The 27745-nt window shown below is 39.6% G+C and overlaps 1 protein-coding gene across 8 annotated transcripts in view; it reads right to left on the reverse strand.

Annotated features, from left to right (window-relative positions):
- gria3b (glutamate receptor, ionotropic, AMPA 3b) overlaps positions 1-27745 on the reverse strand; it is a 79212-nt gene that overhangs the window by 46328 nt on the left and 5139 nt on the right. For all 8 annotated transcript variants that reach the window (XR_010915396.1, XR_010915395.1, XR_010915397.1 and 5 more), the window contains exon 3: positions 9722-9961. Coding sequence is in view for 3 of the 8 variants with exons in the window: in XM_067518742.1 (XP_067374843.1) it covers positions 9722-9961 (240 nt within the window). In the remaining 5 variants the exon portion in view is untranslated. The remainder of the gene's footprint in view (positions 1-9721; positions 9962-27745) is intronic.

Below are 27745 nucleotides of genomic sequence, written 5' to 3' on the forward strand. Positions count from 1 at the left end.
GAGTGCAAAATAAAACGAGAGAGAGAAAATGCCAGTGATGCATAGCTTCATCCATATTTCTTTAATATTATTTTTCTTGTGCATTTTATGGCTTCTCTGATGTGCCCTTTCTTGTCAGCATGTCCAAGCTGATTTATTCTCCTGATGCATGCATAATTTAGTTGTTATGAAGCCGGCGTGAAGGAGAAGGCCACTAAAACGCAAGTGGCAAATGTGTGTGTGTGTGTGTAAAGTCTCAGCTGGGTGCAGCTGATGTGCCATTATAGTGGCTGTGATGAGACCACAAAGCCAAGAAAACAAGCTCAGTAGCCTATATGATATAGACTTGGCTGCAGTAGGGAGCTGGCATTCACACTTATTATCTCACATTTTGAGCACTGAGTATAAATCAACAATTGTGGGTGACAATATTGCACTTGACTACACATTATCTGTGTAAAATGTGTTAGAATAGCATAAAAATTATTGTGTAACAAACTGAAAGGCAAGAAGTTGCTGATTGAAGTTGCACATAGAAACACACTCTGGTTTATTAGACAGAAACAGTCTGGGCTATAAGACAAAATGTAAACAAGAGACACAACATCAGGCCATAACACCTTCCTATGTACAGATTTCAGATGTCTGTCTTAACAGTATGTGTTAGCATCCGAGGTAATAAAATGCTGAGAATTTTTCAGCATTTCTACTCCAGTCAGCAAAGTGTTTTTTTTTTTTAATACATTCACATGCTCTAATTTTCAGTTGCATACTTAAAACACCCACACTGTCAAACCCTGCCTAGATATTGAAGTTTGGTATTGAATCAGGTGGTACATTCCAATACTGGATAGGATCGATGGAATTTGGGTTATGCCATGAAAGTATGGAAGTTATGCCCTTCCCTAATTGCCCAATTATATTTATGCTGTTTACAACAGTAAGAACAATGCCAAAGCACTACAATTAAATTACAGGACTGACTTGATTTACTTTTCATCAAAAGGGATCTGGGAGAACAGCAGGAGGCATCTATTGTTGACTCTTTTAGGTAACAAAGGCAACTGTCTCTGGATAACCAATTAAGGGGATTGCTGAAGAATGGGGCGCAAGGTTCACATTAGTTACAGAGTATCTGACTAAGCCTGATTGCCTCGCCGAGCCTCCCCCCATATCTGTCTTTCTATCTTTCTTTCTACAGTAGCTTGGCAGGAACTAGAAGAGATGAGCCTAACTACAGTATGTGCGGTCATCCAATCCTCCCATTCGCAAGCCTCTTGGCCCTGTTGGCACATCACGCTGCCAATTGTGCCAGACTGTAGTTCTCTTGTCTGCCTGTTCAACAGCTGATCAGCAGTGTCTATGGTGAGTTATGACTGTTTAATACTATGCTAAGTAGTCTTTGATTGATGGATGCAGAAAATTATCAATCCAATCCCTGATGTGTTTTGCTGTAGATTTTAGCATGGAAAATAAATGGATCTCCCAACCAGACTTAAACAAATATTCCACACAGTTAAATTAATGACACACATGACCCACGCATGTAAAATGGTTTTTAAAAAGTCTACTGCTACACAGAATGTATCATTCTGAACTTCCTGAAAATCTTAAATCACTGCTTCTTTTTAAGACATCTACTACACTGGTACTATAGTACATGTAACTCAAGTCTTACACATCACACAAACAGCACGTCAGCAGCATGAGCATGCCCTCTGTCAGTGTCACACTTGCCCCACTCAGTCATTTTTGTCACATCCAGTCAAGATCTTCTGACTGGGGCAGCAGCCACCAAACACACAACCTGAAGCTTAAAACCAAACATTAATGGTGTATGTTTGCTTTTGTAATAATACTATAATAATACTACTAATAGTTAGTAAGTGGATTTTTGAAAAAAGTAGAAGTAATGTATCAATATACCAAAATATCAAGGTGTCAAGTACTGTTATTTGTTTTACAATAAGCCTTATAATATGGAAGCATATTGTACTCATAACTCAAATTACAATTCATATTTCAATTGAAAATAAAATTTTTATTTTGGTCATGCAAGTTAAAAATGCATCTTTCATTTAGGAACTCAGTTTGCAAAGTGGTAATTTAATCCTCAGTTCAGTGTGAATTATTTGGATTAAAAATGTTAACAAAAGCTTTATCAATTGTATTTCAAAATGCCATGGCTTTTTGCAGTCTTTATTCAATTGACAATTCAATATGCAGTTTTAATCATGCAATGTCGAAATGCTTTATGCAACTGACAATTCAGTCTTAAAAGTTGCAATTCAATCTTCAATTAAGTTTTTTTGATTAAACAAACCGAATGAAAGCTAAATCATCTGCATGCCATATTGCCATGGTTTTCTGGTGCCTTTATTCAAATGTGCCATCAAGCAGCGTCCCCTCTCTGTTTGCATTTTCAATTACCTGTCACCACGCTCTCTTGGCGTCAAAACTCATGTTGCAATGCAATCTGTCAGTCATTTATCAAGTCGGAACCCTGGCTGCTAACCAATGAAAGCAACAAGAATCAGCCAATCAGACGATGATCCCCAATCAAAGCAACCAAAATAAGCTAATGTTAGACCGCTTGCTATTGCTTCTCTGCAATACGGACTTTAAGCCACTTTGCATATTGAATTGCCAATTGCAAAATTCATTTTCATATTGCATGACCAAAGTGAAAATTTAATTGTCAATTGAAATATGACTTCCCATTTGAGTTATGTGCACGATACGCTTCTACATAAATCACGTGTTTAATAAATTATTTAAAAGTGTAAAAGATGAGTTAGCATGCAGTGTGGACCTCGCTGCTGTGAAGATTTTTCTGTTCTGAAACTGTAACATTAGTATCATGTTAATGTGCACATGTGTGCAATAAGCCTCAAGTATTAATTCTTATTTAATCATCAAGGTAAATTAGGAAATGTGGCAATGTTCTTTAGGTTTTTCAATGAATATCTGTTATAATTGGGTACATCACACATTTATTTAGACTTTTTTTATGGTTTATCTGAGCTGAGATGAGTCATACCTTTTACAACCGTCTGTCTTTTCACCTCATTTACTGCATTAACTAGTATTTTATGTACAGTCTGTGCTCAGCCTGGCGATTTCAATTAAATGTATGTTTTGATTTGAGTACTTTAGTTCTACTTGAGTTGATTTGGAGCACATTAGGCACAAACAAATGGAACAAACATAGCTTTAACTACTGCGACCATATGTTTAACTATAAAAAGAAAGGAACCACACATTTGCGTCTCTTTTTTTCCCCTTTTTATCAATTTCGTTTAAAACATCAGAAAAGTATCATTGCTTTCATTATGGGAAACGCAAATTGGCATGTTTGATTTAGGTTTTGGTTCAGCCTGTTGTCTGGGAGGCAGCTGCCTGAGTGGTAATGAAGGAGCAAGTAACTTTGTTTGAGAGTAAATATATTTCTCTTTAGGAAAGCTTTTTTCCCCTGTGTTAAGCCGCCACTGTAGTGTTTTATTTGTGAGGTTTTATATTATTCTGCCATATGTAGTTGCATTTATTTCAATTTTGACATTTCTAAGACCTTCATAAATAAATGTGACGGTCAAGTGACTCAAGTAAATACTGTATAAATGTCTGCAGTCACTTTGGAGACCATATAGTAGGTCAGAATTTGCACATATTTGCATTGTTTTTTCATATTCTGTCTAAAAATACCACAACAAACTGTAATGATCAATACTGTAAAAGTGTCTCATAGTCCCTGATACATGTGCTGAATTAACTAAGCTACTGTTGTTTGGGGAAAATATTGACAGATAGATTTTAACTGAATGCTGGGATATAGCTTCCACTTGGCAAATTTGTGCTCAGAGAATATTTGACATCCTGGTGCTATAATAAGGCCATGACGTTGAGTGCTACTGTATTTCAACTGTTGTTTCAACTGTCAGCAGTTAAATGATAAAGTAAATAGCTTTGCAATTTCTGTGCAGCAGCTACCTGTTGGATTGTTTTGTATCACATTCGGAATATTGATCGGTAGAGGAAATGATTAAAACAGACGACATGAGGCCCAGTTTTGTTTTTAATATGTCATCAGTGTGACAGTGGAAGTTGGCCAAAAGGCTGTGTTTAACAACACCAGCAGCCTCAATCATATTTACCGTATGTCTGCTTACATATTTTGTTTGTTTATCTTGTAGCTGAGGTCAATGGGAACTGGTTTTCTGTCTGACAAAATCAGAGTAATGCAAAAAAGTAGAGATATACAGGACTCACTGATGGAGCCAAGGTGACTCAGCCCTGCTGCAGTAGGACTGCTGGTCTGCACACATACAGCTACTTTGTGGGGTTGTGGGTTATGTTAAAAATACCCCTTTCCTAAACAGCCCATCTATTGAATTGTCTTTATCCTCCAATGGCTCATACAACGTTATACAAGGTTAGCAGCTCTGTTCAAGCCTGTATTGGATCTGGAAACGTTAACAGTCCACTAACTCCAACAGAGCTACAAATACCAAATTGTGTTACGATTGGCATATACATTAGTCAGTCCTCGTCCTAAGAGTCCGTATAGCACCTTTCGGATTCTCATCCTAAAGGCATTTTCATTCACATATAATGTTAAAACATAATGTTTGAAAATAGGTACTGTATAGTATTTCAGCTTATTAGGGTTTGTTTGGTCTTACATGTTTTATCATACATACAGTACAGTATAATAATTGACTACTCAGGTCTACACTGTATTATAAGAACAACATTCTTCTTTTTATTTATGTGTATTCTATATATTCTTATCAGCAGCTGGGTGCTGACTTTTTCACTAAAGATATGCAGGTTTATCCCCTTTAATCCCCAACACCATAGTGTGCAAAAAGTGAGCACTTTCTGAAGCCAGTGTTGTCTCATGTAAGGCTGTGGGTCTTATCAAATGTTACTATATTTCTGAGTTTGTTTTAGTCTTCAGAGCTGATCAGAAGCTGTAGTTCATGCACAGGAAACTGGGTGAGTCAAGATGGGTGACTTCAGTCGGTTAGAGGTTTTTAATGTCTTGGTCCCAGTGATGGAATAAGTGTTACTGTATGGTTTACAATTTGAGTCCATAACTAAGACAAAAGTTTCAACCCATGGTTCTCCGAGCTAAAAATATAATTGTGCATTAAGGGCAACTTCACCAATTTTCACCTTGCTTTCTATATCTTTAGTTTAGGTTGTAAATGTACATTAATGCTTTTAGACTTGTCTCTGACTTCCCTATATTGAAATATTTTTTTGTTTCTAGATGAAAAACTCCTCCAAATGACATCACCCACAGGAGTTTGTTTTGCATTAGGAGTTCAGATAATATTACATGTGGGAGCTCAAGAAGAGCAGAATGACAAACTCCATAGTGTGAGCAACAAGATCACATAATCTGAACTGAAGGTTCCTCCAAGTGATTACATCAGGAGGAGTTTTTTTGCTGAAAGTAGAGAGATATTTTAGAGTAGGGAAGTCAGAGGGAAGCTTACCGGCATTCATTTACATGTGCGACTCAAACTAGAAGCAAAAGAATCAAGGTCAATCAGTGAAGATGTTCTTTAGTTAAGAATTTGCTGTGCTACAGATTTGTACTGTATGTCACTAAGTGTTGCTCTTATCTATAAAGCTAATTATACAATTATAAGTAATTTATACATTTTGAGTCTCCAACAAACAGTGTTACAAGAACGCAGGGGGATGAGCAAGATGGAGCAGAAAAGCCGTGCAACCGAAAGTCAGGGAAATAATTATATTTCAAGAAATAGTGAAATGCTAATTAAAAGCCTTGAAATGATATCTGCGCTTGAGTGATTTATTTTTTCATTTGCTCTTGAGAATTCTCGGAGTCGCAGATTCAGTCAAATATTTAACAGACTGTTGTCAAAATAGTGAAATAAATAGACTCAGCTGAGATCAGCTAAAATGATATTTACTTTGTCATGTATAGTTTTACACGACTATTTGGACAAATAATTGATTTAGCTAATAGTTACAGTGCTGTATTTAAGTACTGTATGTGCCTTAAATAGCAGGTTCAGCAGGTGTGTTGCACAGGTGGCAGAAAAAGGGTAAAAACTACGGCCTGAAAAGATGCTGCTTTCTTCAGCCAAGATTTTCATTGTAAAACATTTCAGCTGGATAGAATGTAACACGCCACAGTTGATTTTCTGACTCAAAGAGCTAAATTGAACTTATTTTGCTAGCTAAGTAGAACTGATCAAATTAGTTTTCAGCTGTTATAAGACATTTTTTTATCTGACCACTAATTGTTTTCCTTATATTTCATCTATTCTTGACCACTTTGCAGAATATAAGAAAAGGATTCTTTTGATTGCTGTCAACTACATTCAAAGTGAAGTCAGAAGTAGACTTTCTGGAAGAAGGGACATAAGAAAAAGCTAAAAGCCTATAAGGAAGAGGTATAGAGGGTGTGACAAAGGCAGAAAGGGAGAGAGCGACTCATAAATCAAGTAGAGGTGAGATTGCTGAATCAGGGTTGATTGTGCCTGGGAGAGACAATAAAGGCTGTAATCATCTGTCTCTGCTGCACAGACCTGGCAATTACAGTATCTGCCCATACCTGACCGCCAGAACAGAAAGGGCAAGATCCATCTACCTTCACCCTATAGTTCCACTTTTTAAGAGGAAATACTTCTGCTGATGCAAACCAAAAAGACAGAAATGGCTGTATTAACCTCTTGAAGAGGTAGGAATTGGAAACACTGAGGATTTGGATGAAGGAATCCTACATGGATTATCGGCCTTTCCTAGTCACACATACTGTATGAGATGTTTAGGGGTGAATGAAAAGAAAAAGTGGTGATATCTATGGGGATGTTTCATCTTGCTATACCCACACAAGCATTCACACACACACGTAAGGTGCCCCGTCAATATATTACCTCGGATAAAAGAAGAGTAGCCACTCATTAAGCTGGTATAACACTGCCTACGCAGGTTCCATTTGCTTCTAGTGCTGTTCTTTCATCATAACGTATGCTTTCAAACAGCTGTCTGATATTGGCATTTAGAGTACAAATTTCCCTCCACTTCCCTCGAATACATCTGAGCCTGAAACATATGGACCATCACTCTGTGACTGAAAGCACTGCACTAAGGCCTAAAAGCATTTTTGCCAGCCCAATAACAGAGCCAAATGAATAGTGTGCTTGTAATTAATCTTTTCTGTTGACTGAATAAAACCTCTCGGTGGAACTCAGCTAGTGAATGCTTTTTTCTGTAATGCTGTGTTTTCCCTCGATAATAGGAGAGTTTGGAGAATAATTGCAAAGTTGCTTCCAGTACTGTGGTTGATCAGTGCTGCTATCAAACACAAATTAAAAGGCACTCAAGAAAATAATACGTTGCAGCAGGTGCTTTGTGTTGCACAACATGCGCAGAGGGTCATTTGTCACTGGATTTAATTGTTTATTCACTGTTTATGCCAAATCATCATCTGTCACAGCCACCTGCATATAAAGCTGCACTGCTTTAACTCCAAGGGGGAACTTCTATAGGCAGTGTGTGGAAGGATTGTAGCCTAAAACTATTACAATTTCATTATCTTCAGGACTGAGTTCACAAAAATACATCAAAATATTAGTGTCGCCCAATTTTGAGCTTTACTGAAGTTAATGTTATAAAAATGCTTGAGCTACAGTACAATATCACGCGCATGTTTTTTGTAAAACCTCCACATTAGAAGCTGAGAGTGCATGAAAATAGTTCGCAAGTGAGCCAAGAAGTCTAAATAGTGAATTCAATAAAAAATAATGATTTATATTTTTAAGTAAAAATGAAAGGTATTTATAATCGGCTGAAATGCAGCCATACGACAATGAATGATTGAAATACCAAAGAAACAATAGATAGATGGTTCAAAGAAATGTCAGCAATAGATAAAAAGGTTAAAATAATAGATTAAGAGTAATGGATAAAAAGTAGTAAAGCAGGTGTCTGTCAATTACTCTTTTGGTTCAAAGCCAGAAGTAGAAATAACTCACACTTGAACACTATTTTCTATTGTCATTCTTCATGGTTTAGCCAGCAGTCAGTGTCCATATTGCCAGGGGAGCTGCATTACCTGATAAGCAGAGGTAGAGGCTCTCACACACATCTGTCTGCTTGATGAGCCAAGTGTCAAAGCCCCCCAAAGTGCTGGATGGAGTGCATCAATAAACGACTTTAATCCCCTCTTGGGGCCAATGTCCTCCCACTAATAAGGGATCGTCTTACACCACTGGCAGTAAAAAGAAAGGTAAAAAGGGGCTTGGCATGGACCTCAGAACGGGGATGTACCGTATAGTACACAGGGAATTGTGTGTACACAGGTACCAGGCTCTAAATCACATGGACCTGCTGCCGCCTTAGTTGCTGTGCTGAATTGGTGTTTTGTTTCCTTCTCCTTTTCACTTTCCCTCCCTGTTTTGACCTCTGTCACTGTTCTCTCTGTTTAGAGTACTGTGTACGTCTGTTCATTGTGCTGCTCTCTCTCTTACAGCGCTTCTGTTTTTGTACATCATGCTCTTCACCCCACCTCCACTATGTATCCAACTCTGCCCCAGACAGTCTCACTCGCTAGAAAGAAGAGGAAAATCACAAGGATGGAGGATTGTTAGCTGGGCGGTATTGGTTATGCTGAAGGACGTGTGGGTTGCAAGCATCCGCAGGGAAGATCTCAAAGAGTGTTCTAGTCGGAGTGACCCTAATTAACCACATATTATCTGCAGGCTGTGTGGAAGATTAGGGCCCTCAGCTCTGGACCCTACAGGCCTGGAGTCCAAAAGACAGAGGACTCTCCGCTAAAGAACACTTTATATTCTGCCTCAAAGCAAGATAAAAAGAGATGGGGGAGTGAGACTGGACCATAAAAAAAAAAAAAAAATCAAACAGAGAGCAGAGAGCATGCTGCAGAGAAGACAGGGTGCTCGAGGCATATCTGGAGGTCATGGCCTTTCTTAAATGAGCAAATAAACACAGCAAAATAGAACATCTAAGTTGCTATGTACAGTGTGGGATGAATATGCAGCTACCTATTGTAGCCATATACTGTGTCTTTGTCTGTCAAATAAACATATCCTTTCAGCAAATTAGGGTTTATGCAGGAGGAAGGATCATTATTCTGTTGAGAGATAATGAACAAACTTGTCGCTTGACAGTAGAAATTCTAGACGTGAATACTTTGCTGTGTTGACAGGTCATCATACATGCAGTGCAATGCCGCATTAAACCAACTACTGTCTCTATTGTCAACTAAACAATGCAATCGGAGAACTACACACACGCACAGACAAAAAACATTGACATAAGACAATAAGCAGCCCCCACAGGGAGGCAGGGACTCTTATTTCTGTAGAAACCACTTTAGTAGCAGCTGTGACATATCTCATTTCAGATGAAATACGAGCCAATATCAGCAACATGTTTAAGCAGAAGATTAACTGACACCAACCAGCCAACTATTTGAAGAATCCAAAGGTTAGAGCTCATAAGATATGCTGTTTCTTTAGTTTATTACAAATATTACAAGCTTCTGATTTCAGAACTACTGTATGAAGTAGTGCAGTGTTAACACTTCAAGTATTACAGGGTAAATATATCTTCTGGTGGCCCTGGTGTGCAGCTCCTTTTCCAAGGCAACAGAAAAATTTTCTATTGTCACAGTTAAAAATAAAAATGAATAATTAATGTATATATTCTGTCCTGATTCAAGGCCAGGGGTGTCACCTACCTCGGTCGGTGTCGTAGAGGTAGACAAACTTCGACCACTTGTAGTGAGAGAGCAAGCTGAGGACAGCACCCCGGAGGGCAGGGCGCATCTGGATGACAAACTGCACCTCATTATCGGTGGGGTAACTAGGCGTGACAAAGGAGGTGTGCAAAGCACCACAGAATGAGGTCAAGGTGTTCATGGATTTCTTGTCGTAAAATCCGAAGATGGCGTACACACCACGGGAGAACTGGGAGCAAACTGCAGGGACAAAAGAGGCCAAAAGATTAGTCAGCAAAAAACATGTACATTCATAAACGTGTGACTTCACTTTACGCAGTGCAGTGATAGAATTGATTGGGTTGTTTGACCCTAACACTAATTAATTCTTCCTGCGAATTTAACACGTTTTTTCATCAAAAAAGTGAAACCTTTTTTTTTTTCCATTTTCATGATGCCGGAGCTAAAACAATTAGCCAGTTGACTAAGTAAAAATATTCAAATAAGTTTTAAGTAGCCTTCATGCTCTATGGAGGCAATATGCCTACCAAAAATGTGTAAAAAAGAAAGAAACTGTCACAATTATTTTTCTTATTTTTTTTTATCTTCGGTTCACTTTGGGGGTAAAACTAGACCTGTACAATTCCCTCTGCAGCTGAGGAAAGAGTTTTCTAAAGTCTGAAAACAACATTCATAAAGACGTCCGAGTTCAGTTCTCAACTTAGGCTTGAAAATACAAATGAAAATCTGTAATGTTACAAACTTAGGCATGAAGGGTCTAATGAAAGACGCTATTGAGTTGCATTATGGGAAGGGTAGGATCCAGTGTTCTACCAGTTAATCACTGGCAGTTTTAATTTGACCATTTTCCAAATTTTTCTGTGTCCTCCAGCATCATGGAAGTGAAACCTACGACTGAAAAAATAATAGGCAGAGTAATCAAGCATGAAAATAATTTCTAGCTGCAGCACTGAATAAAACCATCCATAATGATTAAAACATAAAGATTTATTTGGTAATATCCAATCTCTGCATCTAGATAACCTACTTAAAAACAAATGCTTGTTGCATACAATACACAGAGGGCAAAGAGAGCATGCAGTACATCTGAAAATAAACGGAATTTGTTGATAGTCTGGCTTGCATTGTCACAGGATGTCTGTGTGTGTGTGTGCGTTGGTAGAAAAGTAGCAGCCATTCACAGAAGGTCTCCAGCTCCCACCAGGAGCTCCCACCAGTTATCGCTAAGTTCCCTCATCTACCACAAACAACTCACTGCAGCATTCCCAGCAGCTGTGAGCTCTACTTCTGCCTGTCGCCGCTCCTGTTACTTCCCAGGAAAGAGCTGAAAAAGACAACTCTTTCTGCCTCGAGTGAAACAGTAACAATGTCACTTTCAATGACCCTATGTATAACCCCAGTGTTTTAGCTGACTGAATGAAAAATTCAATGTGATCACATAGAGGAGAGAAGGAAAACAAACAAAGGTAAACAAAAATGATAAATCTACAAAAATACATCACACTTTAAAACAAGATTGATCCAGAAGTCTCCTTTCAGAAAAAAACTAATTTCAACAAGCTGCACATTGGCGAGATGATGTTCAATAAAACTGCAATGAGACATTAAAAGTAAATGAAAATAAAGTTACACAACCATTTGACTATTTTTCACTATAACAAATCTGTAACAACCACTATGGGGACGAACATCTCAGTAATGCAAGCAGATTCCTTTTTATCGGCATGTGCATATGATGACATTCTTGAGCGCTAAAAAACAAAACAAAACAAAAAAACACTTCCATTTGTTTGTGCGTTCATCATGCACTCTAGTGGGACAGCGCAAATTGTCAGGCAGCAGCGACTTCCATTCATACAGAAGCCATTAATGTGTAAACTAATATTCAGAGTTACAGGTGTGTTTTGCTTTCCTACCCTATCATAAATGGCTGTTCACTTTTTCTGATTGATTCTCAAGTGTTCCCGCTGGGTAATCAGGCATTCTTAACATCCGTAAATACTTTGAATATTCCAGTACAATGGTTGGATGACAGGAGGGAATCTTTTTCAGTGGCTATGCTCAATGTTCTTGTCTGATTGGCTGAGAGATTTTCATTCAAGTCATACAGTACTGGATAAATCAGACATCATCACTTGGGCACTTGTTTAAATACTGCTCTCAATAAACAGTCTTACCCTTCTCCAACCTGGAAACTATTCATCACCATCATGACAGTTTTTTTATTTTGTTCCTCCAGTCTAATCAAGCACAAGATGCAATCACACACCTTGCACGCTCACACAATAATCGTGTTTTTTTTCCCTTTTTATCTGACTGTGGGAATTCATCGGTCTTTGTGAAGAATGGTGCTACAGCATGTGCAAACCTTTCTGGTGCTCAGAGGACAACATGACAGTGCACACGTATTTGGCTCTTAAGCACAATTGCTGTGTGAATGAGAGATGTAGTCACTGGTGGGATTTGCCTCATCCTTCTTAATTCTATTCCCTCCCTATCTGTCCTGGTACAGACACCTCTCCCAAGGTATAAGCATCCAAACACTTAGAAGCAAGCTAACACACATGCACAGATGCATGCAGGCGCACAAGCACATAAACACACACACACACATACAGTTTCTTGATAAGTGAATCAACAGATGGACAGCAGTATTGTGGCTAAGTGCTGCAGGGTGAGTGGTGCAATCTCCCTCACTGAATGGGAGCCTGTAGGAGCTCCAGCTTCATGGAGACTCGGTTTTCTCTGCACTCTCTCTTAATTTGGGCCAGTACTGACACAGAACCTCTCCTAGGGGACCAAATCTGGCCTCTTTCTCTCTGCTCAGCTGTCCTCTGCTTATTAGGTTGAGCCTTAAGCAAGCCCTTGTTTCAATAACAGATATGTCCACAGCATTGTCCCATTAGTGACAGATTGTCCTTGTGGTCCCCCCTTTTCAGTCTTGATGCCTTATTGTAGTGGAGATGTTTGTGGGTTCTGGTCATCCCTTGAGCGATGCCTTCTAAAGTGACCTGAGCTCCGGGTTGGTTGTCCCATAGCAGTGACTTTTAAAAGGATGTTCCGGACAAAGAATGACCTGTTCTGTTTTGAGGGCAAACACCAGCCAGTCTCTCTGCGCTAGATCTGCCAGCATCCTGCAACTTTTCCCCTCAGACACAGGTCACACTGAACCCTTCTGCCTCAAGAACTGCACGCTAATTTCTTCACAATTCTGCACCACTGCCTCTTTTTGCAGAGTTTCCTGCAAACACACCCAACCGTGGTGATCTACATACAACTAATGGAACCAGCCTTATTGATTTTAAAGGGAGTGCCATACGCTGTACTGTGCAGAATCCTCTTGTCTTACATCTGAGCTTCAGAGGTCGTCAGGTAGAGCGGCATTACAGTAGAAGTGCTCTTTAATAATATTAGTAAAAATGACCTCTTCCAAAAAGTGTAATGTGTTATTTAAAGTGCAGCAGGCAGCTACAGCTATTGTTTGTTCATGGTTTTTTCAAACTTATGAGAGAAACAGCATTGCTGAACTTTCTTACAATGACATGTTTAGAATGATGTGGTGACTCTTATCACCACTGGCCAGGTGAGAAATGAACAAGTGTTTTTATGAAATCCCCCTTTTTTAATCCCATATTTTTGTAAAATATTGCAACTTTCTAATTAATCTACAGTTCTGTTTCAAGCTTCACCAATTTGCTACCTTACTAATTTGCTGTGCATGTACATTTCTTAACCTTTCAAATTCTCATAAACTCTAATTCCACTTCCACTAAGGGGCAAATGACAGCAGAATAAATGAGCAAAGCATAAAGTACACTGGCAAGTTTGTTAATAGGAAGTAGCAAACAAAAAGGCAATCAGTAGAAACATATTGAACAAGGCAAACCGGGGAATGTTTTTTTTTTTAGTTAATTTTTTAACTAAAAGTGAAAGCTTACAGCTTACACTTTTATTTATGGACTTTTCTATTTTTGTGATTCTGAAAACCCAAACTCACACAAGTTCCACATCCAAAAAACGACTGCATTAAGAATCTTCCTCTGTACACCTCACAGTCTCTCTCTCTCTACTCTCCACTCTTTTGCCTCATCACTATATTTGACCTCTCCTTTTGTTGACTGTCTTTTGCCTCAGCCATCTGGTCATCCCCCAAAGCATAGATCCTCTTCAAGCGTGGCTGTATCTGTCTCCACTTGAGTGCCTTGCTCTCTTTCTCCTCTCAGATTGTTTCCCCCATAATATCACCCTGCTCCATCAGTGGAGCAGAGAATGGCATTGGACTTTAAAAAAAAAAAAAAGTACAGTACACACAGTGAGCTGCTGTGGAGCAGTGCTGCGGCCTGACTTTGTCTCTCTGTATTTGAATAAAAATTAAATAAATGTCGTGCTATAGGTGGAAACCTGTCTCCAACTTTGAAGACATAATTCATATAATTCAATGAGTCTGTGAGTGTCACTGTGAATTTAATGTTAATGTACTTACAAGTCCTGAACCGCTATGTGCATGTAGTCATTACAGGCGCTCGCATTAGGACTGAGTGATAAACAATGCAAAGATAATTCTATCTCATCTGCTCCTTCTGTAGTCTAATTTCCCCAGTTAGCTTCCTCTGGAGCTAACCGTGCCTCCTCCTCCTCCCGCTCTTTCTCCTCCTCCTCCTTCACCACCAACTCCTTCTCCTCCTCCTCCTCCTGTCCCTTCCTGCTGCAGGGAACCATGCATCCCATCTTCAGTTCACTGGTCAGACACACACAGTGTGCCGCCCTCATTCCCTTCTATAATCAGGACACTCGGCAGTGCTACAGGGATGTTACATTTCTGACGCATCACTTGAGATGGCTGGCCTGGAATGCTAGTTCACAGGGATATGTGGTGTCCTGCAGGCATGCTGGGCTATTTAATAAAAAGAAAAGAAAGAAGAAAAAAAAACTTTTCATGGATTCACAGTATTTGGACTTTCATACTCCTTTGTGGCTCATGAGCCAGAGTCTTGCACAGCCTTGGGAAAGGGGCTGGGAACAGTAAATGTCAGTGATGATTGTATCTTTTTACTTGTTTTCCTTGCCTATTTCACACAAACCCACATTGGTGCGATTGCTTTTAGGCTCTCTGTTGTTTCTCCTCTCTGCCACATGTCCTCCATTTCCTGTGTGCCTGTGTCTCGGTCTCCTTCTCCCTCTGGTCCTCGTAGCTCCTCTCACTGGTACCCACCTCCCTCCCTCCCTCTGTCCCTTTCTACCCTCCCAGTTTTCACCAGCCTACATAAGGACCATCCTGTCCTCTGAAGGAGGGATGCTGTCACGGGGAGGTAGCTTGTAAGTGCCTTGGGGGATTGCATCAGCTCTTGTCGTATAGAGATGTGAAGTGCTTCAAACTGTTAACTCAAATGACAGACCTAGATTCAAGAATGACTCAACTGCAGTGGTGAAATGTTAAAAGGAAGCTGTTACTAGTCCTGCTGCATCAACATCTAGAATCTATTTTCACATTATTAAAAGGACACCAATGCACAATGCAGGAAGGAACCAAGCAAAAATGCACAACAGTTAATACATCTACTGTGGGGGTTGTCAGTCAATTGGAGCTATGGTTCATTATTTTCGTCTATTAATATTGAGTGGAATCACATCACATGACATTAAGATGATAAACATGGTATATTAAAAACTAACAAACAAAAAAAAAACTACACACAAACTGTTTTCCAGGTCATTAACTTTTTTTTTTTTTTTTAAGAACTGCTCTGAGTCCTGAATTTCACTCCTGCCCTGTGCTCAATATAGCAGGTTGGGAATTCCCACCACGGAGCACATCATCTGCTGTAAAACAAAAGTGATCCACTGGTGAGCTCAAAATGCATCTGTGTGTGGGTATGTGGTTGTGTGTGGTTGTGTGTGTGTGTGTGTGTGTGTCTTTATGCATGTACGTGTGAGTTTGACTGCTAGAGTGTATGATGGATGATAGGGGGTAAGAGCTATGCCTGAGGATGTTCTGTCACCAAGGCTTGTTAGCCTGGAGTTCACCCACAAAGAACCAGCATCCCTACAAGATTCAGAGAGCTTTCTAATTCCCTCAGCTCCTGTGGTCAGTGTTTGTACTCCTCATATTTTATTTCTAGTAAGTTAAACTATGATTGTTGATTAATGAATAAGCTTTGTAGTTACATCAACACATGTCTTGTATGTGCATCATTCAAAAGCTTTTCATAAAAATGTTTATAATCGTGTAGGTATGTAAAGCTGGAGTAGAGCATGCATAATAACTAGGACTAATACGGAAGTTATAATGTATCTAAATAGTCTATTCAACTGTAGATTGTGAATGCCCAGCACTTTTCCTTCTTTGTTGGACACGATGCTTAAAGGCACATCAAAGAGGTTACAGCCCAGTAACTTTAACGGTTGAAATTAGCGTATCTATCAAAGAGGGCACTGAATCACTGACTGTAAGGCTGCACAAAGGAGATGCACATCAATCTTTGTATTTCTAGTCCTTGTATAGACTGAGGACATGCTAAATATTTAAACATAATCTAATTCCAAACATGGCAAAGGCATGTGTGATTTTTGTCAGGTTTCTTATTCACAGTTAAAATTTTGATCCAAATGTAATGTGAGAAGTAACACAAGCTTATTATTCTTAGAATTTATGGAAATGTTTTAAAATCAAAACAAGTGTAAAGAGTTTTTTATGTCTTTACTGCTCATATTTTAGTATAGCAAATAAAGCCCATATAGAAGAGAATGTAAATGTGACAGGACTCATTTGTGAGAATAAGCAAACTGAAATGTTATGCCGTACATAGCAAAACTGCACGGGTTATGCTCATTAGCATAGCACAATGATTACATTTTAATTAAACCCAAGTTGGAAAATTTACATTGGTTTGTGCTAAAAGCCTCTCAGCTCCTGGGATATTGAAAACATGAAAACGTGGTCTCAGAGCTGTAATTCTAGCAGTTGACTGGTTAAATATCCTGATTAAAATAACATATTGCTGTATTTATTCCCTCCCTCTATGAAAAGAAATTGATTGAAATTTGATTGAAAGTATAAAATTCAGAGTTCAGTTCAGGTTTAGCTGAGTGCAGAGCAGTTTATTCTAATTGAGAAGGACAGGATGTAAATCTGTGTTAATACATTGAATTTAAAATCTAGTTAGCTTCATTTGCATTTCTTCAGTTTCACGAATTGGACCTAAGGCCACCCGTAAGAAAAGCATTTATCCCATGCCATTCTGTGTCTGAGTAATCCGGGGCCAAGACTCCTATAGATCTTTAACATCCCAGTCAGTCATAATAGTATGCAACCGGACCTTTGCTGTATTAACAGGGAAGGCAGAATTAAAACTGATAATTAAGTGACGTGATTGCAATAATGATTTCCTTTTTTTAATCGAGGGCTAGAATTGAAATATTAATAAAACTAGGACTCAACTGTAGAGACATGACTTCTGAGTTCTTTATGACTTGTATCTATTCCATTGACACTATTAGCATTTACATTTGTTCTATTGTTAAGACGATATATTTATAAAATATTTAATGCCACTAATAAACAAAATGCGTTTTATATTTTAGTAATCCCTAATTTTCTAACAGAAACCCTGAAAGACAACACTGGAAAGGAGTGAGAAAGAATTCATGTCAGAGTCCAGGATCAAAGACTATGAGAAAACACAAAAAACATCTAGACGTGAATAACGTGAAGGTCATTCTTTTCTTCACCACAACGCTCTTAAAAAGGTACAATTGGACTGATTAATACAAAATGTGAAATCAAGAAATCTGGTAGCAATGGCTGGAGAACAGAGCAACTAATGGACCCACAAGACTTTTATGTTTTATCTTTTGAAAAACACATTAACCATTAACATCTTGAAATGTAATATGCAAGGTTGTTAATGCACGACATTATTTAAAATAAATAGTTTGCATATCAGAAGCTTTGCTCATTAGAGCTTCTTGCTTTTATTTTAACCTCAGTATTGTTACTGTATAATGTGGTAAGGCAGTTGTCCACAGACCACAGGGTCAGTGGTTCTATCCCCGGTCCCGGTTATATGTTGAAGTGTCTCTAGGCAAGACACTGAACCCCTAACAGCCCATTCCCCTCCCCAGATGTGCAATGCCGGTCCAAGCCCGGTAGAAATTTGAGGAGGGTTGAGTCAGGATTGGCATCCGGTGTAATATAAACTGCAAAATCAACATGCCGACAATGATCCGCTGTGGCGACCTTGAACTCACGGGATAAGCCGAAAGGACAAAAAAAATAAAAATAAAAAATGTTACTGTATAGTGTGCTGTAGCAGTTTCACACCATTTCGCTAGTTAGCTTTGGCTTCCATCGCCTTAGCTCATACAGGTCTGTTGCTGCCATAATTATTACAGCTAATTCTCCCCAAAGAAAACCACATCTTAAAAATAAATTATTCTCAAACACCTTCAGGTATTTTGCAGTAGTGTTGTTATGTATAACTTTGTATTGGTTGATAAATGGTTAAATGAGATATGTGTAATAATTATGATTATTATTCCCCCAATTCATATTTGAGCTAATTCCTTAAACCTGAAACATTTTTTCAATTGCTTCAAAAATGGTATACTGAGAAACTGACCTGAGCAGCAAAGTTACAGAGGTCAGATGTGGCCCACGGGCACATACTTCCCTATCGCTGGAGTTCATTAACTATTCTCTTTCCTCTCTTGTTTTTCTCTGCAGCCCCTTCAACCATCAGACCCTTCTGCTCTCCACCTGACATCTGGATGATATAGTTCTGTACTTGTGAGAGTGGCTGCTGAGCAATGCCCAGGGGAGTCAATGACTCTCAGCTCTATGTCCTTCTGACAGATATTTTCACCTTCAAGGTCTTAGCATCATGCTTTTGTCTGAACACAGAACAGATGGGGCTGAGAGCACTGCACAGGTCAAACAGACCTACACGTCATGGAGGACCCGCACATGTGCTGATGGCTTCATTTTCATGGCAATGCCCTCTGTTTGACCAACAGAAACGTTGAACAAGAATGCTATTCACGTGTCCACTTCCAAACTTCAGAAAGCAGAGTTGTGATTGTAGCTGCAAGACTGGATTGTTTGCTGAATAACTCTTGGGGAAAATCGGTTTGATAGGACTCATCTGATACGTGCGGAACTTTCACTTTGCATGCCCCCGTCGACTGCATGTCATTTCCTTGACATATGCAATTAAGGACTATCTATGTGAGTGCATCTCAGAATGACACCCTTGGCCCTTGCTTCACCTCGAGAGCCGTGCTCCGATATCCTGCCCCATCAGTCTGAACAAATAACAATCCCCTCTTCAACAGGCTCATGCAGTCCACCATTTGCTGCAATGCAGAGGCAAGAGGAGTGCTACAGGACTTATCCTTCCAAACACTGTTTCACCTTCAGGAAGATGTCAGCACAGTACACAGAGAGGACAGCCGTTAAACATTGACCCTTTGAGTACGGCTGTATGCATTTTTAAGGAGGATTCAGCACAGTATGAAACATGTAAGGCTTATGATAGTCTGTAATTGGATTTCCCAGAAAGCTGGTGACAAAGTCCCTCACACACCACTAATCCTCCCAATCAGCACTGCAGGCCTAAAGTGTGTTCTTCTTTTGCAGCTGAATATGGTAGAAGAGAGAATGGAGCACGAAGCATGAAGAATACTGGGTTTGCAGATGAAGATGGGTGTGGACTGTATAGTACAAGTCCTGCCAACATGTGCTGATGAACGTGGTCTAATAACTGTCTCTTTGCTGGGAGTGAGGTGAGTGAGAGAAGGCAGGGTGTGCAGGAGAGCTTCGAAAATGGAACGAGGCAGCCATAGTTCTGTATGTCAGACCGCAACAGCAAGCATTCAAACTGTTGCTGTCAGAAGTGTTCTGAAGTTCTCCCTTCACAACAAACAAAACAGATTAGCTTTACTGATTCACAGAACAGTTCACTTTAGGACTCCATGACAGATGCCTTTAAGAAAAGAAGACAGAAGGAGACAACTCTCAGCCCCATCAAAGAGATTACGGTTTGTTTAAGAAGATGCCTCTAAATTATTCGACATGTCTACAGGAGAACTGGGCTCGCCTGGGTAAAGATTTGTGTTGATATTTCAGGTATTGAGTGCCGCTCCCGACTGACTTGTTTTGAATCCAATTCTACACAGCAGGGAAAATGCCTCCCAGCTGAAACCCTCAGTTCCTGTTTGGATTTGAATGATTGGAGAAAAAAAAAAAAAGCACAGTAAACTTTATGGATGTCTGGCAGGCACATATATTTCTTCATCAATGTCAAAAAGTGGGCTTTTTTCCCTGCGCTCTTGTATATCAATTCTATCTGTTCTTTAGTCTAAAGTAGTTTGCATTTGTCATTTTCACTTTACCTCATCTGCAAGACGGGTCAACAAGAAGTCTTGGAATTTCCATATTCCAGTTAATGTTCAAACCATCTGAGTTTAATCCTTCCCGACTGGTTGCTTTGTCCTGTAGGGGGATTTCAGATTTGTCTGGTGTACTGAATGGCCTAAAAGCACATGCAAAGCCAAGAGTGTTGCCGGGTCACGAAGAGGAGATGACCGCTCTCACAATGCCACAGGTAAACTAAGCCTTTGCCACCGCCACAAAACACAGAACAATTCATATTCTATGCTAATGAAACATACCAAGCCCTGGAGGAATTTGATTACAGGGCTGTATTATACGACAGCATCTCACTAGGAGTGGCCTCCTCCAGCTCGTAGCTTTTCCTTGAAGAATAATAGCACGAGTCAATGAGAACAGGAGACGGGACTAGTTGTTTAACCTTGAAGACATCACTTAAAGAATTCCCTCTCCTTCTCAGCCTCAATTCCAGCATGGTTAAGGATGTGGAGTCCAGTGCCACTTTTCATCTTATTAGTTCCCTTGCTGAGATGGCGTTGTGTCTCGGAATGACAATGCTGGAGATAGCACAGAGAGCCATATATTCCAGGGACCTGACATGCACACCCATAAACTATGCCTTACTCAACCTTTCTAAAGCAAATTTCTCCATAAAAACCAATAAAGATTCTCAGCAAGGGGTTTCACTTTAGAGCCACTTCATGCAGTCTCTTGGAGAGAAGAGAGCAAGAAGTTATCTTGCATTAGATGAAAAGATGTGATCCATTTTATTCTCAGTGGACCTTTTATTGTCTGGATATGTGCTGGGCACCAACGCAAGTGAGAAAAATTTCAGTGTAATTTGTTGGCAGTCTGATACATTGTCTGAGATGTTCACCATGTGCCGCAATTTGGTCGGAGTCTGAGGCTTCAATATAGTCTCTGGTATGAGGGAGACACATGACTGTACTGTATGTTGTCAACTGATCAGCAGAGCAAAACCAACTCCAAGTAAATTAACCTAAAAGCTAAATTTGATAATTGCTTGTTTAGGTGTTCACCATCTATCTATTTCTATATCTTTATATAGATATATTTTGTTTATATTTGACATCATACCCCAGTACAATGGATATTAACTGAATTGTGGTGTGAAAATTGCTCACGTAATTATGACTTAACTGCAAACACAAATACATTTTGTAAGAAACAACTGCATCTGGTTTATATTTTCCATTGAGGATGTGTTGACAATTAACATTATATTAGCCAGTACTAACCTTTTAACAAAACCATGATCTTTCTCTAACCTGTGTGTTTTTCTCATCTAAACTTAACCACACACAGGACTCTGGATTATAAGCCTCCCACTTTCTTTTCATTAATACATTTAGTACTTCATTATTCCAAAAATATGTTGATAATGGAAATGTTGATGGAACTGATAAAAATCCCGCCAGTTATAACATTTACAAACAAATTGTAAAAGTGTTTGGTTAGTTGCTTAATGTACTTATACATACTTTCCAGTCTCTTCTACTCTGATTTCCTTTAATTGCAAACTTCATTAATGGAACTTCATTACACTAAAGGGATTGCACATACAAAATAATGTGGCTAAAGGGGAATATTGTATTTATTGTTATATTTTTTTGTATCTGACAACTGGTTCAATGTCATTTCTGAGTTCCAGCACACAGCATCATGGTTATAAAAGGGTATGATGTGGTATGTAACACAAGGGCCAAATTTTGTAAGATATGCCACATTTTTATTCAGAGGTAAAACGTGAGCAAAGCCATAATGTGAGAAATAAATCCCAGCTGAACATGAAAACTGTGATTGGGATTGTGCACAACTACGGCAAGTATGGTTGTAATTGCTGTTTACCTTTATTTTCCCTTCCAAATAATTCTGACCAATCTCTGAAATTTTTTTCCTTGTGATTACTATTTACACTTGTTGGCCTCTTGGACCTATTTGTTGTAATCTCAGCACTCACTTTAAGCACTGTGTTATAAATAATAAGCATAACATGCAAAAAGCTATAGCTTGCTTTTAAAAGCAGGTTTTCTCGAACATTCTATTTACTTCCATTAAACTCGGCTATCTCAGCACCTGGTCAGATAAAAACAATCTGCCTTGCTAACAAGGATTTAGACTGTCCTGTACAAATGAATTAAATTGTACCTGCATTTTTAGATAATTTGTGGAAAAAAAAAAATGGCTCCTTCACTTCTTCACCAGAAAAGTACTCGGTCTCCTTCACTCCTAAATATTTCATTCTGGTTGCAGGGCATTCTAAGGCTAAAAAGCTTTACTCTGAGACAAACCCCTGAAATTGGGAGTGAAATGTTCACCGACTTTTCACAAACTTTAGCCACATGAGAGCAATTTCCAAACGTAAGCTCCTTTATGCATAAAAGACCCAAAGTCTATCCATTTACAGCTTAGGGATGGGACTTGTACAGCAGCACTACAATGCGCAGAAGTAAAATACATTGCACAAAGTCTTAAGAAGAAAGCAAGAGAACATAAAACGAGTCTGATGAAACTTCTTTTTGCCCCTTTCTTACAGATTTAAGAAAGGTAAACTGTCCATTTACACTGGCAAAATACAAGGTGCTGCTTTAATTATAAACCACATATCATGCTATTTTTGACTGCTGTGCACTTCACATCCACTGTGGGTGTGCCACTGAATGTGTGCAGATCATCGACACACAGAACACCATGGACATTCAGCTTGCTTCAGGTCAGGATAGAAGACAAGAGAAATGAAGGGCAGGCTACTGTGCCACTGAATCTGTGCAAATCCGCTTCACGTGACACACACATGCACAGACAGTCAAACAAAAACACAGTGGTCAGTCACTTCTTGTCCCCATCTTCACCACTGTGCTTCCCTCCACTTCTATTCCCTTCTCTCATAAGCATGACTCTCCCAAGTCCTTTTTCACCATACTCTAGGGCTGCAAAGGGAACCAGCATCTGAGAGAAGCTTTCCATTGAGGCCTTTGGAATGGATTCACTCCAAACGGCCTTTTCATTCTGCAGCTGCGATGGATTAGCTCTGTCATGGGTCCAGATGAGGTCTGCCTTCCTGATCTGCACGCCATGCTGCAGAAAATAGAACCGCGCCACCAAGATAAAGAAGGCAAGAAAAATAAAATTAAGGGGTAGGAATTGTGCCAGTGGCTACCTAATGGTCGATGATATAATACTTCAGTGTTTCACAGTCATGCATGGACACATAAACATGGACAGCGGCCTCAGAGCAACCGCCCACAGGTTTTACGTAGCCATGTGTGAAATGGCAGGAGCCACACAACAGCACTCTCTGAATTAACCATCGGAGGGAGAAACAGAGGAGGGTCATGGCTGAGTGAGCACATCATGTTCACTTAATTCTCACTCATGGGGATAGTGAGCGCTAAGGACAGGAGAATAGTGGTACGAAACATGTAAAGAATGATCACAGAGCTTCATCACATTTAAATCGTTTCCTCTTTGCAGCTACAAGTGCAGCTTCTATTGCAAGTTGGACAAACTGATGGACAGCAAGTGTGACCCCCTGCTCGATGACTGTGCAGCAGAAATTGTAGCTTTAATAGTTGCTACAACCAAATAATTCCCAGCCTATTTTTCATGGCCATCCAAGTATCGTTCTACTCTTTTAATTTTTCCATTCATGCAGATTTGATTAAAAGTATGCAATCAACACGAATCAGTGAACAATCAGAAACATACTGTTGCTTGTTATGGTGACACACTACTGCAGGCCGGCTAGAAGAGATTTCTGTTTCACTCCAACACATCAGCTGGCCTGTGCTCTGACACTGCTTCAATCTACTGCTGCAATCACACTTGTAGTAATTGTCTATAAATTACTTCTATCTTTAGAGGTGCTGGTCTGCATTATGTCTTTCATTACATAAGATGTATCTAATAAGCACAGAGGCATGTCGTGTTTGCACCTCTGTATCACTGCGAAGGAATATGCTAATATCCTTTTTTTTCTTCCTCTTCTCCTTCAGCCTCTATGCTAGAGTGCCCATACACTAGGTTCACAAGGTTATGATGCTTCACTGGCCCAGCGACTGTGAACTGTCACAAGCAATCAGTTATGATGGAGCCCTTGTTTCTGCACAGACATGCAGCTTTGGCAGGGCTCTGCTAGCGACTGCCTCTTTTGAAACAGGCCAAAAACGTGCAGATCAATCTGCTCAGTCGGCAGACGGAGAGCTGGAAGCTGGAAGCCCTGTCGCACTTGGATCCAATATTTACCAGTGGGGAGAGTACATGGTGACACTCCCTGTTGGTGCTTTGTTTTCATCATAACACTGCCCTGATGTCCTGTTCATTTTGACTGAAGCACAGAAATTATACTCCACCACACAGAACATGCGGAGGAAATCCTAAACAATAAACAGCTTACAATGCAGCCTGAGTGGACCGACAAGATTAGAAAGCACCTAGGTGCCAATTAATGCTTTTCTTTGGGTTCTCCGGAAAAAATAAAAGGCTCAGAAGTGTTTTCTTTCACAAGCTGTCTGACCTTGGTTAGGACAATGCAGTCAGCAGCTCCTATTGAAGAAAATTACAGAGTTCCCTCTTTCTCTTTTAGACCCAGTAGAGCCAGACCAATGCAGCAACTTCCGACGAGGCACGATGCGGATGTGCTATTCCAGCTCAAGTAGGGGATTACTGATTCAGTGATGATACTGGTATTGTAGGAGAGTCTAGTGAATGGTCAATAGCTAGCTGAGTGTGACTGCAATGACTGTGGGGACAGCAGTAATAGGCTTTGTGGGAGACATTAAATATATATAAAGAGAGAGAGATAGAAATGACAAAGAGAGGGAGGCTAAAAGTACAAAAATGCTGACTGCAATGAGATTTTTACAGTGATAAGCTTTGAAAATGCTCATCCTTTATTCTTCTCTTTTACCAACTCTTTCCCTGCCTTTTCAAAACTGAAGCATAAGGGTAAATGACATTTTGAAAGGAAAAATCATCTCAATGATGTACCCCACTTTCTTAGAGAGGTTTTGCTCATTGAGAAACAAAATGGAAAGCAGCCATCACATGGAGCTGGGCCCTGGCAGACACATCCGAGATGCACCTGAAATGAGTAGTTTACAATAGCAGCTTGTCCCTTGTTCATCTGACTTCAAATGCACCACAGAGTGGGCTTTTTATTATCACAAACACTTTTGCATTGCACAAAGAATGGAGTAGTGAATGGGTTTAATGCATCACTGGATTTTGCAGGATTTTGTGGGTCTCCTCCTGTGTGGTCCCTCATTGTGTTTATTGCTGTTTTTTATATGGTCAGCCAGCTCCTCAATGTTCATCACGATGCATCGCAGATATCATCTTCAATAAGGGACCACAGACTTAGCCTGTCATTGTTGACTTATTGTTCTGAAACCACCGTATTATTTGGAAAGTGGTGAACAGATGTGCAGAGCATAGATAGGGTCTCATGCTGCAACATATCTGCTGACAAAAAAAAGGGGTTTGATCTATGCTGTGCATTCATGGCTTTGCCATAAAGCTCACATATGGGTCAGTGTTCTGCAAATGACTCTTATATTTATCCAGTTCCGGTTCATGGTTAATGGTAACAACAGGGATTTTATCGCTCAACTGTGGTGTAAACTGTTTTTATATACGTGGAGCTTTTTATTGTCAAGAAAAGTGTTAAAGGTTTATGAGAATTCCCATATGTTCACTGAAACTTATAAGGCACTACTTGCAGTCCCAAAAAAGATATGCAGTATAATGTAAAAATATATGTAAAGCATTAATCAATATGCTAATGCATGACCTACATACAGTGGTTCTATGGTAGCTGTCCAGTCTATTTGAAACAGCTGTGGGTGATAATATCTTCAGGGTGTCATGACAGTCCATCTATAACCATTTCATTTTAATCTCTTGTCTCACTAACAATCAATCACTTTTGCGTTAGACAATCGATAAAGGAAATGAATAGGAAATTTAAAGACCCCCAACATTCCCACAGTAGGTCTGAATACACACTACTAGATCGTCCAAATCCAAACTCTGCCCCTGCACTATATTTTTTATCTATTCTGTAGCTGATGAAATGGCCAAACGCCCAGTGTTTGTGAAAGATATATGGAGATTTGAAGCCACCACAGCAGCGAGGGAGGAAAGCTGTTGTTTTAGCAAACAACATCTGCCAGCGCCATTGATTCCAAGACAAATAACAATCCGACAGCAACACTTCTCCTCAGGTTGGGTTTAAGAGGATCTTTTGATATTCTAATTAAAAATTTATTGTGTTGAATCTGCCTTCAAGTGTCTTCTATGTTTTTTAGCCTAAATTTCATTACAGCCTCAGCTATGACTTAAAAAATAAAAAATAAATAAAAACACAGAGCAGCGCATCTCATTGCAAGAATATCAGGTCAAAATAATGTTCCATTTGGAGGTTTCCCAGTGTCTTATCTGTTTGCTGTATGAAAAGCCTTAGAAACATGCATGTTTCCCAACTGCTTTTAAATTGAAAATGTCTGATCTTCGCTTTTTACCTATTTACTAGTTTGATTAATTTAAATACATGGATCTATATACTGACATTTTTCTCACATGGCTAAAATAATGATGCCAGATAATGACAAACTTAGCTAATGTTATATTAAGTTATTAATATATCATCAGTACTAAAAGAAGCATGGTGGTAATGTAGTAGCGATTACTGCAGCTCCTGAAGTAAGTTAGCATTTTGGTCCAACTTTTCATGCTTAGTCATAGTGTTCCTAAACATAATAACTCTTGTATACAGTACATTTTGAAACTGAAATGGGAAAAAGTCAGGTCATATTAAAACCTTTGCCATTTCTCTGTCTCATCATTTCCTGCCTGAACTGTCGTCTTGCTCTATTCTCAGAGGCCTTGTGGCTCCCAGAGCGTGTAACCTCAGTGAAAAGCATTACAGTACAACTCATCCGACTGAGACCCACATGCAGCCACCTCAACAGGCCCCTGAGACTGACTGGCATGCTGGCCTCGAAATCACATCGTTACGTACTGTACTGTGGCTCATGTTTCTCTCTGAGGATTTTGCACAGTCACTGTGCTTCAATCAACCGGATACACATTTTTTGGCAACATTTTGTTCCACAGGAATGCTAGCCTGCATTTATTTCAAAAATGTTATTGTCTACAACTGCATTAGCAAGAAAATACAGAGGGTGGACCCGCAATATTTTTACCATGACCTTTACTTTGGATGAACGATGAAGAGTGTCATGGGAGCTTAAGTAGAAAACAGTGGGATTTACTCAGTAACAAATGTGAAGAGTCCGTTTATCTGAGTGCATATGCTCACAGTGCCTTTGTGTGTGTGGCTCCGAGCACAGGTGCACATGCATGAATTTGACTGCATGTCCATAAACAAATCTCCATCTTTGCCCGGAGAAGTCTCTCTCTGTCTCTAACACACACTCTGGCACACTCGTACACTCAAAGCACACACATGCTGGCCAAGATAAGCAATCTCTAAAAAATATTCTTTAATCAAATTCGTGCATTTTCTTACTGCGGTCTCCATCTCTGTCCTCCCACCTCTCTTTTCTTTCCCAGCTTCCCCTCATGTTTCCCCTCATGTTTCCCATGGTCACATC

This window comes from Channa argus, chromosome 10 (genome assembly GCF_033026475.1).
Source record: "Channa argus isolate prfri chromosome 10, Channa argus male v1.0, whole genome shotgun sequence".
Lineage (NCBI taxonomy): Eukaryota > Metazoa > Chordata > Actinopteri > Anabantiformes > Channidae > Channa > Channa argus.